This window comes from Palaemon carinicauda, chromosome 29 (genome assembly GCF_036898095.1).
Source record: "Palaemon carinicauda isolate YSFRI2023 chromosome 29, ASM3689809v2, whole genome shotgun sequence".
NCBI classification, from domain to species: domain Eukaryota; kingdom Metazoa; phylum Arthropoda; class Malacostraca; order Decapoda; family Palaemonidae; genus Palaemon; species Palaemon carinicauda.
In genome coordinates this window covers 70,112,080-70,129,579 of record NC_090753.1, presented here as the reverse complement: position 1 = coordinate 70,129,579, position 17,500 = coordinate 70,112,080, and the positions used below count along the sequence as shown (strand labels likewise).

At 37.8% G+C, this 17,500-nt stretch overlaps 1 protein-coding gene across 1 annotated transcript in view; it reads left to right on the top strand.

Moving 5' to 3' along the window:
• Nucleotides 1-13,257, top strand: part of LOC137622646 (mucin-22-like) — a 19,023-nt gene extending 5,766 nt beyond the window's left edge. Inside the window, exons 2-3 of the mRNA XM_068353245.1 lie at nt 10,185-10,376; nt 13,011-13,257. Coding sequence (XP_068209346.1) covers nt 10,185-10,376; nt 13,011-13,257 — 439 coding nt within the window. The remainder of the gene's footprint in view (nt 1-10,184; nt 10,377-13,010) is intronic.
• Nucleotides 13,258-17,500: the final 4,243 nt, after the last annotated feature.

Genomic DNA, 17,500 nt, shown 5'->3' with positions numbered 1-17,500 from the left:
TATTCATGGACATTTTGGTTTTCATTTTGTAGTGTTGAGGTCAGGGCCAAGTGGGATTTAATTCGTGTATCTAATCCGGACTCTATATGAAACATCTCTATTTACTATAACACTTTCCAAAATTTTGGCAGGCCATCATCATCTCCTACGACTATTGACGCAAAGGGCCTCGGTTAGATTTCGCCAGTCGTCTCTATCTTGAGCTTTTAAAAGAAATACTTCTCCATTCATCATCTCCTACTTCGCGCTTCATAGTCCTCAGCCATGCAGGCCTGTGCCCTCCAACTCTTGTTGTGCCTTGTGAAGCCCAGTTGAAAGTTTGGTGAACTAAGGGAGATTTTTGTTCTCATCATTCCTCTTTGCCTGACGGAGGATACAACCAAAGGTTGGTTGAAACTGCTAGGGTACCAGAGCCCACCTTTCTCCGTTTTCCACCTCACATGAAGATTCGTATGCTACCTCGCCTAGTACGGCTACCTCAGCGGTCACCCCGAGGTAACAGCAGGGCTGTCGGAACCGAGTCACAATCGCTCGCCATTCCTTTCTATTTCTAGTTCACTCTTTTACCTCTCAGATCTGTCCTCCTGTCATCTAGAGCTTTCTTCACTTCATCCGTGCATATCTGTCTAAATTTTTAATTGTTATTTTTGACGGGTTGCTTACTCTAGTTAATAAATAATCATTCAGCTTTTTAATCCCTGAATCATACGTGGTAGTGGAAGTAATAGTAATTGTTTATGTTGACTGGAAAATACTATATAGCGTGAAGTTTAACGTGCAACTGTTGAAGAATATATTAGAATTTGTGGAAATTTAAAGGAAAAGATTGATATAAAAAAGGGTTGTGTTGGTCATAAGGAAACTGGCGAGCCCTTCCAAAAAGAGCTTTGAATAATCTGTATTTAAGAAATTGTAAGATATTCAAATTCACTGTCATTGGATAGATTTCTCTTGCTTGAGGGTACACTCGGGCACACTATTCTATCTTATTTCTCTTCCTCTTGATTGGTAAAGTTTTATAGTTTATAAAGGAGATATTTATTCTAATGCTATTGCTGTTCTTAAAATATTCTATTTTAATTGTTAATTACTTTTCTTTTTGTCTCCTTATTTCCGTTCCTCACTGGGCTATTTTCCCTGTTGTAGCTCTCGGGCTTATAGCAATCAGCTTTTCCAACTAGGGTTGTAGCTTAGCAACACTAGATGGAAAAGCAGAATGCTATAAGCCCGAGAGCTACAATAATAATAATAATAATAATAATAATAATAATAATAATAATAATAATAATAATAATAATAATAATAATAATAATAATAATAATAATAATAATAATAATAATAATAATAATAATAATAAAGATGAAAAAAATTTATATAGGATTCTAAGGTCCTTCGGCTCCTCTGCCCCTTCCCAAAGGACCAGTCCCTCTCAGGGTCACTAAGGAATCCCAACCGGACACGCAAAGAGGTGAGAAAGATGAACAGCGAACAAGAAAACTCTTCGTTAAACAAACCCACAATGAATTCAAGTGTAGTTCTCCGGGTGGGAAGAAAGGAACAGCCTCCCCTTAATTAGCAAAGGTTGCTGTCCTCTGAAAAGAATATTTAAGCAAGTAATTGTGTTCCCCTTTGAGGGTAGAACACTTCCCCTTACAAGGATTAGGAAGGAGAAGGACTGAAAGGAGTCTAAAAGGAGTCCTAAGGGAGACTAAAAGACTGTTTAAGGAACCGTGGAGGAATTCCCATTCTGCTCACAAAGGGTGGGAATGGGAACGAGAACGGGAATGGGAATGGTGTGTGTATGGAAATCCTCTGGCTTTTAACGTTTTAACAATGATATTTTCTCTGAGGACCAGATGTTGATGTTGGGGCATTCGGGAGATTGTTTTTTGGTATGTTTGTAAGTTGGTTAGTATGTTGATGGGGATTAAGCTAAGTAAAGTAAGATGATTATTTCTTATGTAGTCTCCCCCTATATAATAAAGAGCAAGTCTGTCTATATATATATATATATATATATATATATATATATATATATATATATATATATATATATATATATATATATATATATATACATACTGTATATATATATATATATATATATATATATATATATATATATATACATACATATATATGTATATATATACAGTATATATATATATATATATATATATATATATATATATATATATATGTGTGTGTGTGTGTGTAGACACATATATATATGTATATATATATATATATATATATATATATATATATATATATACATACATATATATGTATATATATATACAGTATATATAAATATATATATATATATATATATATATATATATATGTGTGTGTGTGTGTGTGTGTGTGTAGACACATATATATATGTATATATATATATATATATATATATATATATATATATATATATATATATATATATATATAAGTAGATACATAAATGTGTGTGTGTATATATATATATATATATATATATATATATATATATATATATATATATATATATATATAATTCCTTTCTGTCACGTACAGCTCTCACCGTCCCTCGCTTATCGAAGAGAACGATTAGTCATACCCCGGTGAGAGGGTATGAAAATTTTGGCTAACCCAAGAACTGAAAATTATAGCATACTCTTACTACTTCTCGATACCACCTCGCTATGTAAGCAGCATTATTTCAGTGGTTATTGCAGTGGTAATTGTTTACTTTTTCTCTATCATGAGGAATAGATAATTAATTCCTTTCCAAGCTCATGTAAATAACTATAAAAGTAACATTTCTCAAGATACTTTGATTATAAATCATCCAGGAAATTAAAAAATAATCTGGATTAAAAGACTAACTGGCAACTCTACTTAAGAGAAACCCTGTTACCATCATCCTTGCAAATCATTTTTCATTAATCACCCAAGAGACTCCTCATCTAACTTCTATCCTAAAGAGCTCCCTCATGACATGACCCTAAACCCCAAGTCCTTCTAATCTCTTTCTTCCCTCCGCAAAATCCTTCCCGTCCCCGGGAGCAGTTCTTTGAATGCTGGGAAACTTACTTTGAATAATAAAGGAAAAAAGGATCCCCTGGAGAGGTGGATAGGCCTGATGGATTTTGAAGTGTTTCGATGGGTAATTTTATTTCCATAAAAGGTTGCGTTTGGATATACATTGGATTAGGGGAAGGACAATATAGCCTCATCCTGGATTAGGCTATATTACGTGTATTGTTATTTTTCAGATGTGACTTTTACACACACACACTCACAAACACACACACATATGTATATATATATATATATATATATATATATATATATATATATATATATATATATATATATATATATATATATATATATATATATATATATGAAATTCATGTAACAGGTAATGAAAAACGACTTATATTTCTCTGCTAGTTTCCTCACTACATTTCTGAGTTAAACTCAATTTTTGTCATAACCTGTTATCTTCTCTTCTCTCCAATGACTATTATTTAAAAGGTTTAAAGGCCGCTCATGAATGGCATAGGCAAGGGACAGTGACATTGCCCTATCAAGCGGGACAATGTCCTAGAGACTGACCATATATATATATATATATATATATATATATATATATATATATATATATATATATATATATATATACTGTATACATATGATCAGTGCCCAAGCCCCCCTCCACCCAAGCTAGGACGAAGGAGGGCCAGGCAATGGCAGCAAATGACTTAGCAGATAAACGTATAGGCTCCCCTAAACCCCCCATCCTTAGCTCACAAGGATGGAGAAGTTGCAACGACGAAAGGAACTAACGAGTTTGAACTGGACTCGAATCCCAGTTTGGTGATCACCAGGCAGGGACGTTACCGCATCGGCCACTACAACCCTTTTAGCTATTGTATTAATTCCTCCAAATACAATAAGAAAATCCTTTCATTGCATCAGATTCAACTTCCTCCTTCCATCTACATCCAACACTTGATAGAGTTTGTTGAAAGAGTCCTTCCATTTATGTCATTCTGGAATCCCTATGGATCCCTCTACAATGTCATGTATCTTGTATGTACCCCGAGGTACATATGCAAATGAACTGTTTCCATTTCCTTCATTTGAATAAGATTTGTCGTTTGTCTTCTGGAATTTCATGCACTTGTGAATTTACTCTCTTTCATGTAATAATAATAATAATAATAATAATAATAATAATAATAATAATAATAATAATAATAATAATAATAATAATAATAATAATAATGTTGGCTTTCAACTTTGTTTCCCTGTAAAAACTGTAGTTTCTCGTTCCTATTTAAAGGTTTAAAGGTTTTAAGGTTACTCATGAATAGCAGGGGCAAGGGATAGGACGATGCCCTATAGCCTGACCATCTCTCTCTCTCTCTCTCTCTCTCTCTCTCTCTCTCTCTCTCTCTCTCTCTCTCTCTCTCTCTCTCTCTCTCTCTCTCTCATATATGTATATACACTATATACTATGTTCTTTACATAAAATGGTGTCATTTTTATGGTTTTCAGCAACTATTTTCGGAACGAGGAAGAGAAAAAAATGATGGTGGATGGTAAAGAAAGATGATGAATGAGGAGAAGATATAGGTGGGAGAGTATAATGATATAAAAGGAGAGGAGACGGAAGAGATGGAAGAGGAAGCGGTAGGAAGAGAATGATGGAGTTAGGAGGGGGAGGAGGATAATGATAAAGGATAAAGATGATGATAAAGATGGAGGATAGGAAAGGAGGAGGAGAATGATGTTAAGAACAAGAGGATAATGATAGAGAAGAACGAAGAAGATAATGAGGCATGATGAGGCGAAGGATGATAAATCAGGAGGATGGTGATAAATGGGATGTAGGAGGAGTAGGATGATAGTGATAATGAAGGAGGTGATGAAGAAAGAGTTAACGAAGAAGAAGAACAAGAGAAAGAAAAATCCCTTTGGGAAAAGAGAGTACATGAAGAAAGGAAGGTGGGGAGAAAGTTTGGTGATTTAGATGTGTAAAAAGAAAGAAGATGAGAACGAACGAAAGGGGAAATAAAAGGGATTGAAATGCGAAAAGAGGGAATTAAGAGAGAAAAAGATTGATTCATCTCCGAGAAGAAAAGCGAATTGTTGAAGGGATTTGTGATTTATTTGTGAAGTTAAAGCCGCAGAAATATACTCTTTTGTGTGATGGCTGATTTGTCGTCTGGATATGATAGTCTATTTTTTGTTTCTTTGATGAGAGGAAGTATATTCGATGTCTTTGAACAAATGTTTTTCCCCAAGTTGCTGACGTTAACAAGTTCTGAAGATTGTATCCCACGGTCACTGAAGAAATCTTTTTAAATGTTTATTTTTTTTTAATAAAATAATATTTTTAAGTCATGAAGCCCTTTTGGGGCTATTTTCTCTCTCTCTCTCTCTCTCTCTCTCTCTCTCTCTCTCTCTCTCTCTCTCTCTCTCTCTCTCTCTCTCTCTCTCTCTCTCTCCTGTTTTCATATTGTGTATCATAATAGATTATCTCTGGTTCCTTTAATAATTGATTGGCGTTGAGAGATTTTTATTTCTCTCCCGAGGCTTTTATGTTTTAAGAATCGTGAATGATTCTAGCTACTACTACTACTACTACTACTACTACTACTACTACTAGAGTAACGATGGTGAGGAAAAATGGGGTTGTCCATATATATAGTGTAGTATTACTGTATCAGTCTTGGTCTGAGGTAATAGCAGTTGTAAAATTGGCCACTGTGAAAAGTTTGTGTTGTGGTGTTTATTGTTATTGTTGATGTTGTTGCTGTTGCTGTTGTTGTTGTTGTCGCTTCCGCTGCATACTGTTGTTGTTGTCCAAGCATACAAAATAAGAAAATAATGAAGTATACAGGAAATTCTTCATGGAAGGGTTACCCAGACACCATAGTGAGAATGAGAGAATATATGCTTTCCCTTTTGTATTTGAGAGAGAGAGAGAGAGAGAGAGAGAGAGAGAGAGAGAGAGAGAGAGAGAGAGAGAGAGAGAGAGAGAGAGAGAGAGAGAGAGAGAGAGAGAATATCTTTAGCACCAGGCACGACTATATAAATCCTTAAAAAAAAAAAGTTCCAGGGCCATGTTTAGCATTCATGAAATGTTTTGGTTAGTTAACTTTTTTTTATATTTTTTGAACAATTATAGATTGAACAATTATAGATTTAAAGGCTGGTATTTTGAACATTATTATTATAGTTTTATAAGCTGATGCTTTTTACAATATTATTGTAGTTTTAAAATCTGATGTCTTGGACATTGTTATCTTAGTTTTAAAAGCTGATGTTTTGGCTATCATTATTGTAGTTTTAAAAGCTGATGTTTTGGCTATTGGCTATCATTATTGTAGTTTTAAAAGATGATGTTTTGGACATTATTATTGTAGTTTTAAAAGCTGATGTTTTGGCTATTGGCTATCATTATTGTAGTTTTAAAAGCTGATGTTTTGGACATTGTTATCTTAGTTTTAAAAGCTGAGGTTTTGGACATTATTATTGTAGTTTTAAAAGCTGATGTTTTGGACATTATTATTGTAGTTTTAAAAGCTGATGTTTTGGCTATTGGCTATCATTATTGTAGTTTTAAAAGCTGATGTTTTGGACATTATTATTGTAGTTTTAAAAGCTGATGTTTTGGCTATTGGCTATCATTATTGTAGTTTTAAAAGCTTATGTTTTGGACATTATTATTGTAGTTTTAAAAGCTTATGTTTTAGACATTATTATTTTAGTTTTAAAAGCTGATGTTTTGCACATTATCATCTTGATTTTAAAAGCTGATAAGTTTTACATAATTTTATATCACCGCAAGTATAATATAAAAAGTAGGTAAAAGTTCAATTTATGGTTTTTCTGAAGTGCGCGCTTGCAACCCGTGCATTGCTTGAGAATATAATACCTCCTTCAGTGGGCTCTTTTCCAAAGAGGAAAGCATCACTTATTCATCAGAAATATTAGATCTTCCTCTGATGTCTCCTTAATCACTAAAAACCACGAAGATTCATCGTGCTTCCTGGACGGGAAAATGAGATGAGAACCGCTTGTCTTGGCAAGCTTAATACCAAAGGCACTTCCCCCAATTTTGGGGGGTAGCCGACATCAACAAGAAACAAAACAAAAAAGGGGACCTCTACTCTCTACGTTCCTCCAGCCTAACCAGGGACTCAGCCGAGTTCAGCTGGTACTGCTAGGGTGCCACAGCCCACCCTCCCACATTTCCACCACAGATGAAGCTTCATACTACTGAGTCCCCTACTGCTGCTACCTCCGCGGTCATCTAAGGCACCGGAGGAAGCAGCAGGGCCTACCGGAACTGCGTCACAATCGCTCGCCATTCATTCCTATTTCTGATAAAACCTGTCTGATGATATATATGTTTACTACTCAGATTTTCATATATTTTCATACCCTGTTCTCGTTTGTTCTTGAATGCAAGCTGTTACCAAGTCGGGTTAAACCTCTGCCTTAAGAAGCTTAAGCCTCGGTAACTTCAGGCTGCGTCACAAAACTATGGGTCATATGTCAGATAGTTTTCTTTTCTAACACTCTTCTGTCTATTTACAAACGAATATTGAATCTTTAGGTGAAAAGTTAGGGGAAAACTCACTTCCGAAAAGGAAAAAGGAAAAGGGATGTTGGAAAGGGAAAAGAAAAGGGATGTTGGAAAGGGAAAAGAAAAGGAATGTTGGAAAGGGAAAAGGAAAAGGGATGTTAGAACGTCTTGGGAAAGATGCTAAACGCCAGAGGGATGCTGTTTTAAAGTCTTGGCGTTGGGGTTGTGGTGGCCTATTGGTAACGTCCCTGTCTGGCGTTCTGTTGGACGGGAGATCGAGTACCGATCAAACCAGAGAGTTTCTTGTTGGCAAAGCAAGGGGAAAACTCACTTCCGAATAAGGAAAAGAAAAGGGATGTTGGAAAGGGAAAAGGAAAAGGGTTGTCAGAACGTCTTGGGAAAGATGCTAACGCCAGAGATGCTGTTTGGTGGCCTATTGGTAACGTCCCTGTCTGGCGTTCTGCCGGACGGGAGATCGTGTCCCGATCAAACCAGAGAGTTTCTTGTAGTGTCTGCGACCTCGCCATTGTGACGGGCCGAGAGAAGGTTGTGACTCAAAGACAGGATGAAAGCAACTGAGGGAGTTTATTATAGAACACTCTCCTTCATATACAAAAGCTCAATGCAACAGGAAATTTCATGTTCTTAACCGACACCGTTACCGGTGAGAAAAACAGGTATGTTTATTCAGGTTCTTTTTAGTGCGAGGGCAGAGCGAAGATACAAACATAATATATACACAAAATGAACTATGTACGACCGTGTGATACACGGTTGGTGCACCATTCTTGTGAGCTAAGAATGAGGGTGTGTGTGTGTGTTTGGGGGAGCCTATTGGTCTACTAGCTGAGTCATCAGAGCCATTGTCTAGCCCTCCCTGGTCACGGCTTGGATGGAGAGAGGTTTGGGTGCTGACCATAAGTAAGTATGGCCAGTCTCTGAGACATTGTGCTGCTAGGGCATTGTCACTGCCCCTTGCCTCGGAGGATAGACCACGCACCTCACTAACTCTCTTGGCCGAAGTTAAAGCAAATAGGAACACCTTCTTCCATGTAAGGTGTTGATCTGTTGCCTTCACGAGAGCGACCTTCAAACCTTTAAATACCTGAGCTTTAAAGATGGGATATGTGAGGTTGTGGTGGCCGAAGTGGTAACGTCCCTGACTAGTGAGTGCCAGACTGGGGTTCGAGTCCCGCTCAAACTCGAAAGTTTCTTTGGTCGCTGCAACTTCACCATCCTTGTGAGCTAAGGATGGGGAGTTTGGGGGAGCCTATAGGTCTATCTGTTAAGTCATCAGCAGCCATTGCCTGGCCCTCCTTGGTCCTACCTTGGATGGAGAAGGGGCTTGGTCGCTGATCATATGTATATATGGTCTGTGTCTAGGTCATTGTCCTGCTTGATAGGGTAATGTCACAGTCCCTGGCCTCTGCCATTCATGAGCGGCCTTTAAACCTTAAACCTTCAATGTAAACACTGAAGAAATAGAAGAGATTAACGAGAACTTTTCCTCATTGGAAAGGCAAAGGTAATCTGCCTTTTGGCATTTTCAGTTGCTTTACTTTTGATCTTCGAGTGAGGAGGAAGAGGAGGAGGAGGAGGAGCTCTGAGTGAGTAATTAGACTCTTGAGATCTATAGGATGTCAGTCTTGGCATCAGACGGCATCCTTCAAAAAAAAAAAAAATTTTTTCTGGAAAAGGGGAAAGTTTCCTTTTTTTCTCATTCTCTGTGTGAAGTAATATGATTGTTTTAAATCTTCGTTTTTCCGGCACACACACTCAGATATATATATATATATATATATATATATATATATATATATATATATATATATATATATATATATATTATATATCTGTGTGTGTAGTTAATCGACTCGGAGACAGTGTCGATGGGAGTTGATATCCTGTACTCTTACGGGTCACGATATGATTCTATTATTTATTATCGGTGTATTAATAAACTATCATCTTTTACACTATTAAAAATGGCTCCTCTGATACATTAGTAAATTCTGGGTGTCAAATTGATACTTCCTTTATAAGCTGATGATCATTCAAAGGTTCAATAAATTAATGAAGTATCAACAAACTCATGATAAGTGTATGAATTTATGAAATTTATGATATGCTTGTACTTGTTTGATATTATTATTATTATTATTATTGTTATGATTATTATTGTTGTTATTATTATTATTATTATTATTATTATTATTATTATTATTATTAGCTAAGCAACAACCCTAGCAGGAAAAGAAGGCTGCTATAAGCCCAAGGAATCCAACAGGGAATAAAGGTGATTTATTGAAGTAGGGGGTGACTATGGACCAAATCAAGTACCGAGCAGTGACCAGGTTTCTATATTTGAAAGGTCGCACGCCGAAGCAGACCTTCGATGAAATGAAACAAACTTAGGGAGATGCTGTCCCATCATATGCTGATGTAAAATACTGGTGTACCAACCGTGTGTCACACGATCTTACATAGTTCATATTGTGTATATATTATGCTGGTATCTTCGCTCTCCCCTCGCACTGAAAAGGGGACAAAAGACATAACAGGCAATTTCATGTTCAACCGACACCGCACCGGTTAACAGTACCGGGGTCACCAGTGTGACAAGCCGAGACTCGGTTGCTTTCATCCTGCCTTTGAGTCACATCCTTCTCTCGGCTCGTCACACAGGCATCGCCAGTTCAATTGTGGGCGAATATCTGTCGAAACAGCTCTTGTTCCTTGACTATCCATCAAGTAGAGGCTGCCATTTTGGAAGACCGCCTCATAACTGTTCGTCAGTTAACCCAAATTGTGAAAATGAATATAGGATCTTTGGAAAAAATCTTTCAGGATCATTTGCACATGTGCATAAGGTGTGTGCAATATGGATTCCAAAGTTCCTTACTCCTTTCCAGATGCAGGAACAAGTGGATTGCTCAAAAGGCTCGTTTGAACACGTGTCAATAATTCAGGAAGCCTTTTTGGCCAGGCTTATCACACAGGATAGAGCATGGGTCCTTCACTATGATCCTGAGACTATTTTCCCTGTACTTATAGTTTCCTGCTTTTCCAACTAGGGTTGTAGCTTAGCAAGTAATAATAATAGTAATAATAGTAGCAGTAGTAGTAGTAGTAGTATTAGTAGTAGTTGTAGGGGAAGCACTTTGACTCACTACCCACAGAGTGCAAGAGTGCAGCCCTCTGCAGAAAAGGTAATTCTTGCCGTCTTTTGGGACCAGCGTGGAGTAGTGATGCCGGATCTCCTGGCCAAGGGTACAACAATTACTGGGACTTACTATGATTCACTACTTTCCTAAATTGCGTGAGTCCATCAAACTCAAAAGGCACTACCCCTGCAACCCAATGTTCCAGTCCACAACTCATATCGTCCAGACAGAAGCTCACTTGTGGCTCTGAAATTCTTCTCTAACCCTTTATCCTCCTGACGTGACACCATCTCACTGTCACCTCTTTCCAAGCACGAAGTCATTTTTGAAGGGAACAGTTTTTCAGATGATGAGACACTGATTTCCAAGGTGGAGTCATTGTTTGAGGCTTAACCCACCGACTTTTACAAACAAGGTGTCCAGAGTTGCATAAAACGATGGGAAAATAGCATAACAGTGGGTGGTGCCTATGTAGAGAAAGACTAATAACTGTTCAAAGTTTTGTCTGTTTATGTTTGTTGGAAGTGGGTTAGGGGATGTCTTTGATAAACGCCCGTCGTATCATACATAAACTATTAAAAATTTATAAGTAAGAAGACTGGAGGGTATGGAAGAATCAGAAGGAAAAGAATGCTTCATTTATTACAATTATTAGCAACCTAAATCTCTTCCCCCAAAAAACAACGATTTTAGCAGATTATGAAAAAGTCTAACTACGATTTTGAAAGCTCGTAAAACTTTTTCTCTTTGAAATCCCATCGTTAATCCATTAGAACATTTTATACCCAAAGAAAAAAAGTCTCGGTAAAAAAAAAAAAAAAAAAAAAAAAAAAAGGGCTAAACGCTCTTCCTTGATTAGATGGACATGTGTCTGATTCGGGTATAGTGCCCTGATAGAAAAAAAGTAAAAAAAGTTTCTTTTTAGCTGGAAAAGGTTGATGTTTCATCAAACGAATCTGTACACATCAAACGGTACCTTTCAGATGAGGTCTCACGGATTCTCTTGGGAGATAAGAGATACATTTTTTCATAAAAAAAAAAATCTAAAAATTATTCTTTTTCTTCTCGTATTGGGAAGATTGCAACGCAGATGGGGTCTGTATGGGATTAGGTTTGTATCCTATACATAGCAATGAGCTTTCCTTTAAGGGTAAGAAGGGATGCGTACATACGTACACGTGATAGATAAAAAATGTATTATAGTTTGAGAAGAACGCTTCTCCAATTGATGAGATCTGAAACATCTTTAAAAAGGTAAAGGTAGAGGTGTCTGCTTTCAGTTCCAAGCCTCCCCCCTCCCCCCCTGTGGTGCTCAACCATCGCTGTGGCATCCCCAGTAAACTCGCTGTCCTGGGCTAGGATCGATTTGCCGTCTTGCGAATGCTAGGCAAATACGCTGAAAATTCTTTAAAAGAATCGATACTCTCTAGAACGTCAGCCGGCAATCCCAACCCCCCAGTATGATGCCAAACCACAGCAGTGGCCTCCCCAGTAAACAGCTTGAACGCTCAGTTCCAGGCTGGGATCAATCTGCTGCTATGCAAATGCTTGGCGAACATATTGCCACTAATTTGAAGTCACTTATTACTGCTTTACAGTATCTCATCTGTAGAACGTCTACTAAGTTAATTATAAACTTCACCTTTTGGAAGCAAAATCAAGAATGATTTATATATGTATATATATATATATATATATATATATATATATATATATATATATATATATATATATATATATATATTATATATATATATTAATATGTATATATATATATTTTGTCCCTTTCTGAGTGAGGATACCTTAAAGGGCTTGCGTATTGCCATGATCAGCAAAAGCTTTACTAGTCAGGGCCACCCATACTTGGTTGGTTTGCTGTGAGCCACCTGATCAAAGTCTCCTACCTGCATCATTTCGCTGTGGCCAGCTTAATGTTGAATTGGCCAAATTCCGGACATGAAATAGGAAATGTCTGAGGGCCTATGTCCAGAATTGAACCAGAAATTTCTGCATTTGTTGTTGATATTTTTAGTGTGATCATAAAACATTCTTTTGTCGTTAAATAAATCAATTATGGACAAAATGGTTTTAATTAATTCATAAGTAGAGGCTTAAAGAGACTGCTCCTTCCATCGTCCTAAAGGAATACTCGCATCGCTATCTATCCTAAAGGGCTCCTTCCCAGGGTCCTCCCTCCCTGGGTCCTACCTCCATGGGTCCTCCCTATGTGGATCCCCTCTCTATGGGCCCTCCCTCCCTAGGTCCTGCCTCTATGGGTCATCCCTTCTTGGGTCCTCCCTCTATGGGCCCTCCCTCCCTAGGTCCTGCCTCCCTGGGTCCTCCCTCTATGGGTCCTCCCTCTATGGACTTTCCCTCCCTGGGTCCTCCTCTATGGGTCTTCCCTCCCTGGGTCCTCCCTCTATGGTCCCTCCCTCCCTAGGTCCTGCCTCTATGGGTCCTCCCTCTGAGTCTCCTATATGTGTCCCTCCTCCCTCCCTCACACCTTGACGCAACATCCTATTAATTCCTGTCCCATCCTTAGAGGCTCTATCTTCCCTGGAGGATAGATAGGGAGAGGGCCCACCTTCCCCGAAATCCTATGCCTCCCAGGGACCTGATCTTCGGATATTGGGAAACTTTGCGTGAATGTTGAAGGACAAAAAGGATGTCCTATGGACGTGATTATTATTCATCAAGTCTTCCTAGGAATTTCGGGTGATGAATTTAGCTGCCATTAAACGTCTACTTTGGAGGAAGGGAGCGGGGGGGGGGGGGGATGACCTCTCTTTGTTTACGTCGTCTGTCTTTGTTTGTGTTTGTTTGTGTGTTTATGTGCATATATATATATATATATATATATATATATATATATATATATATATATTATATATATATATATATATGTCATCATCATCATCATCTCCTCCTACGTCTATTGACGCAAAGGCCTTGGGGTAAATTTCGCAAGTCGTCTCTATCTTGAACTTTCAATTCAATACTTCTCCATTCATCGTCATCTACTTGGCTCTTCAGAGTCCACAGTCATGTAGGCCTGGGTCTTCCAACTCTTCTGGTACCTTGTGGAGCCCAATTAAACGTTTGGTGTACTAATCTGTCTTGGGGAGTGCGAAGAGCATACCCAAACCATCTTCATCTACCCCTCACCATGATCTCCTCCATATATGGCCCTCGAGTAATCTCTCTTATAGTTTCATTGCTAATCCTGTCTTGCCATTTAACTCTCAATATTCTTCTGAGGGTTTTGTTCTGAAATCTACTAAATCTATTGGAGATTGTTTCATTGTCATACCACGACTCATGTTCATATACAGTATAATATATATATATATTTATATATATATATATATATATATATATATATATATATATATATATATATTATATGTGTGTATATACATATTATACAGTGTATATAGCCCTCAGAAGAATATTGCGAGTTAAAAGGCAGGATTAGAAATGAAACTATAAGAGAGATTACTCGAGGGCTATATGTGGATGAGATCATGGTGAGGAGTTGATGTAGATGGTTTGGGCACACACACACACACACACACACACACATATATATATATATATATATATATATATATATATATATATATATATATATATATATATATAATTTGCTGCTACAAAAATGATATTATATATATATATATATATATATATATTATATATATATATATATATTTATATATATAATTTGCTGCTACTGAAATGAATTTGAAACTTCTTCGTACGCCCTAGGAAGTCTGAGAGGATCTGAGAGAATGATCCCGGGAAACTTACGAGGATTGAGAGAATTCTCTGTACAAGTAACAATTACGGAGTGAGGCCTTAGGCCTCAGAGACCTAAGGCTGAAGATCGGTGAGGAATCATGGAAGAGAAGGCTCCTAGGAGATCGTGTTGGGGTTGATAGATATTTGAGGACAGAACATTTTTTTTGGGGGGGAGAGAGAGAGAGAGAGAGAGGAGAGAGAGAGAGAGAGAGAGAGAGAGAGAGAGAGTATCATTTGTCGACATTTTCATGATCATAACTCAAAACTAAAGATATAGTATCTTTAGATATACTCCTCTCTCTCTCTCTCTCTCTCTCTCTCTCTCTCTCTCTCTCTCTCTCTCTCTCTCTCTGTTACTAAAAAGAGTTTGGTTTAAAGTGAGGGTAACTATTCTCTCTCTCTCTCCTCTCTCTCTCTCTCTCTCTCTCTCTCTCTCTCTCTCTCCTCTCTCTCTCTCTCTCTCTCCTCTCTACTAGAAAAAGTTTGGTTTAATATGAGGGTAACTATTCTCTCTCTCTCTCTCTCTCTCTCTCTCTCTCTCTCTCTCTCTCTCTCTCTGTTACTAAAAAAGTTGGGTTTAAAGTGAGGGTAACTGTTATCTCTCTCTCTCTCTCTCTCTCTCTCTCTCTCTCTCTCTCTCTCTCTCTCTCTCTCTCTCTCTCTGTTACTAAAAGAGTTTGGTTTAAAGTGAGGGTAACTATTCTCTCTCTCTCTCTCTCTCTCTCTCTCTCTCTCTCTCTCTCTCTCTCTCTCTCTCTCTCTCTCTCTCTCTCTCTCTACTAGAAAAAGTTTGGTTTAATATGAGGGTAACTATTCTCTCTCTCTCTCTCTCTCTCTCTCTCTCTCTCTCTCTCTCTCTCTCTCTCTCTCTCTCTCTCTCTCTCTCTCTGTTACTAAAAAAGTTGGGTTTAAAGTGAGGGTAACTGTTATCTCTCTCTCTCTCTCTCCATCTCTCTCTCTCCTCTCTCTCTCTCTCTCTCTCTCTCTCTCTCTCTCTCTCTCTCTCTCTCTCTCTCTCCGTAGGGTATTCTTCTACACGAGAAAAAGTCGTCTAACTTAATCTGACAAAGCTGATATAGGACACTTATAGAGTTTATCGATCAATCATTTAATCCAATTTTCGAAGCCACAAAAAAAAAAAAAAAAAAAAAAAAAAATCTGGCGCTTTCGACTTTTTTTTTATGGTTGCCTCATGAAACAATACAACAAAAACTTTCTCTAGAATGATACTATGTTAGATTAAGGTCGTATCCTATTTCTCGTTCAGAAGAGTATCCTTAGAGAGAGAGAGAGAGAGAGAGAGAGAGAGAGAGAGAGAGAGAGAGAGAGAGAGAGAGAGAGAGAGAGCGCGCGTTGGATTAAACTCGTCGAATATTTGTCGTGCAGAAGAGTACATTAGGAGAGCCTTACCTTACCCTTATTGCCTTATTCTATGTTTGGGTTCCCCCAGGTCCCTCAGTGTGAGGCACCTCGTATATCCACCAGAGAGTTGCTAATGCATCTTCCAGTCTTGGATGGTCTGGGATGCATCTTAGGTATTTATCGAGCTTATTCTTAAACACATCTACGCTCACCCAATGATATTGTTTCTTAGATGAGCTGGAAGCACATTAAATAGTCGCTGCATTATCGATGCTGGTGCGTAGTGGCTTAATGTCCTGTGCGCCTTCCTTAGTTTTCCTGGTATAGTTTTGGGCACTATTAATCTACCTCGGCTTGCTCTTTCTGATATTTTTAGCTCCATGATGTTTTTCAGTAATTCCTTCTATTTGCTTCCATGCTTGTATTATCATGTAGCGTTCTCTTCTCCTTTCTAGACTGTATAGTTTTAAATTTGCAGTCTTTCCCAGTAGTCAAGGTCCTTAACTTCTTCTATTCTAGCAGTATATGACCTTTGTACACTCTATTAGTGCAATATCCTTTTGGTAATGTGGGTACCATATCACATTGCAGTACTCGAGTGTACTACGTACATAAGTTTTGTGAAGCATAATCATGTGTTCAGCTTTTCTTGTTTTAAAGTGTCTGAATAGCATTCCCATTTTTGCTTTACATTTAGCCAACATTGTTGCTATTTGGTCGTTGCATAACATTCCGATTGAACATTACACCAAGGTCTTTATTTGAGAGAGTGAGAGAGAGAGAGAGAGAGAGAGAGAGAGAGAGAGAGAGAGAGAGAGAGAGAGAGAGAGAGAGAGAGAGAGAGAGAGATTTGGATTGAATTCGTCGATTATTTCTCGTGCAGAAGAGTACCCTATGAAGTGAGAGAGAGAGAGAGAGAGAGAGAGAGAGAGAGAGAGAGAGAGAGAGAGAGAGAGAGAGAGATGAGAGAGAGAGAGAGGAGGGGGGGGGGGTTTCAAGAAGTGCTAATGAGAATGGGGTTAAATGAAGCCTTGTTAATCCTTGTTGGGATGGAAGGAACTCTATTTCCAATATTTCCCAATGATGGTGGTGTGTATGTGTGTGTGCCACACCCATTTTTCTTGTAAAGGGAGTAGGCATTGATAAATTTTGATTTCTCAGCAAGTCCTTGGGACCAACGTTGTTAGCTTTTCCTGGAACATCAAATGATTTAGCCTATTCACATCTGGATGGATTTTCAAAGGAAAAGTCTGGAATGATGTTTTGCAGTTCCCAGAGATTCTGAGCCTGGGGCAATGAACCACACGTTTTACAAAACGAGGTATCTATTACGGGAAAGAGTTTTTTAGCTGTTAAATAATTGGCGTAATTACAAATGTTTTTCATTTCTTCTTTTGTTTATGACGACAGCAACTAATATTAATCAACAACAACAAAAACTACTACACACTACTACTACTATTGTAATTTTTTTTTTTTTTTTTTTTGTGAGGCTGATTTTGCACCGACTCGCTAGGGGTGCCCCCTTTAGCTCGGAAAAAGTTTCCTGATAGCTGATTGGTCGGAAGTATTTGGACAAAAATACTTC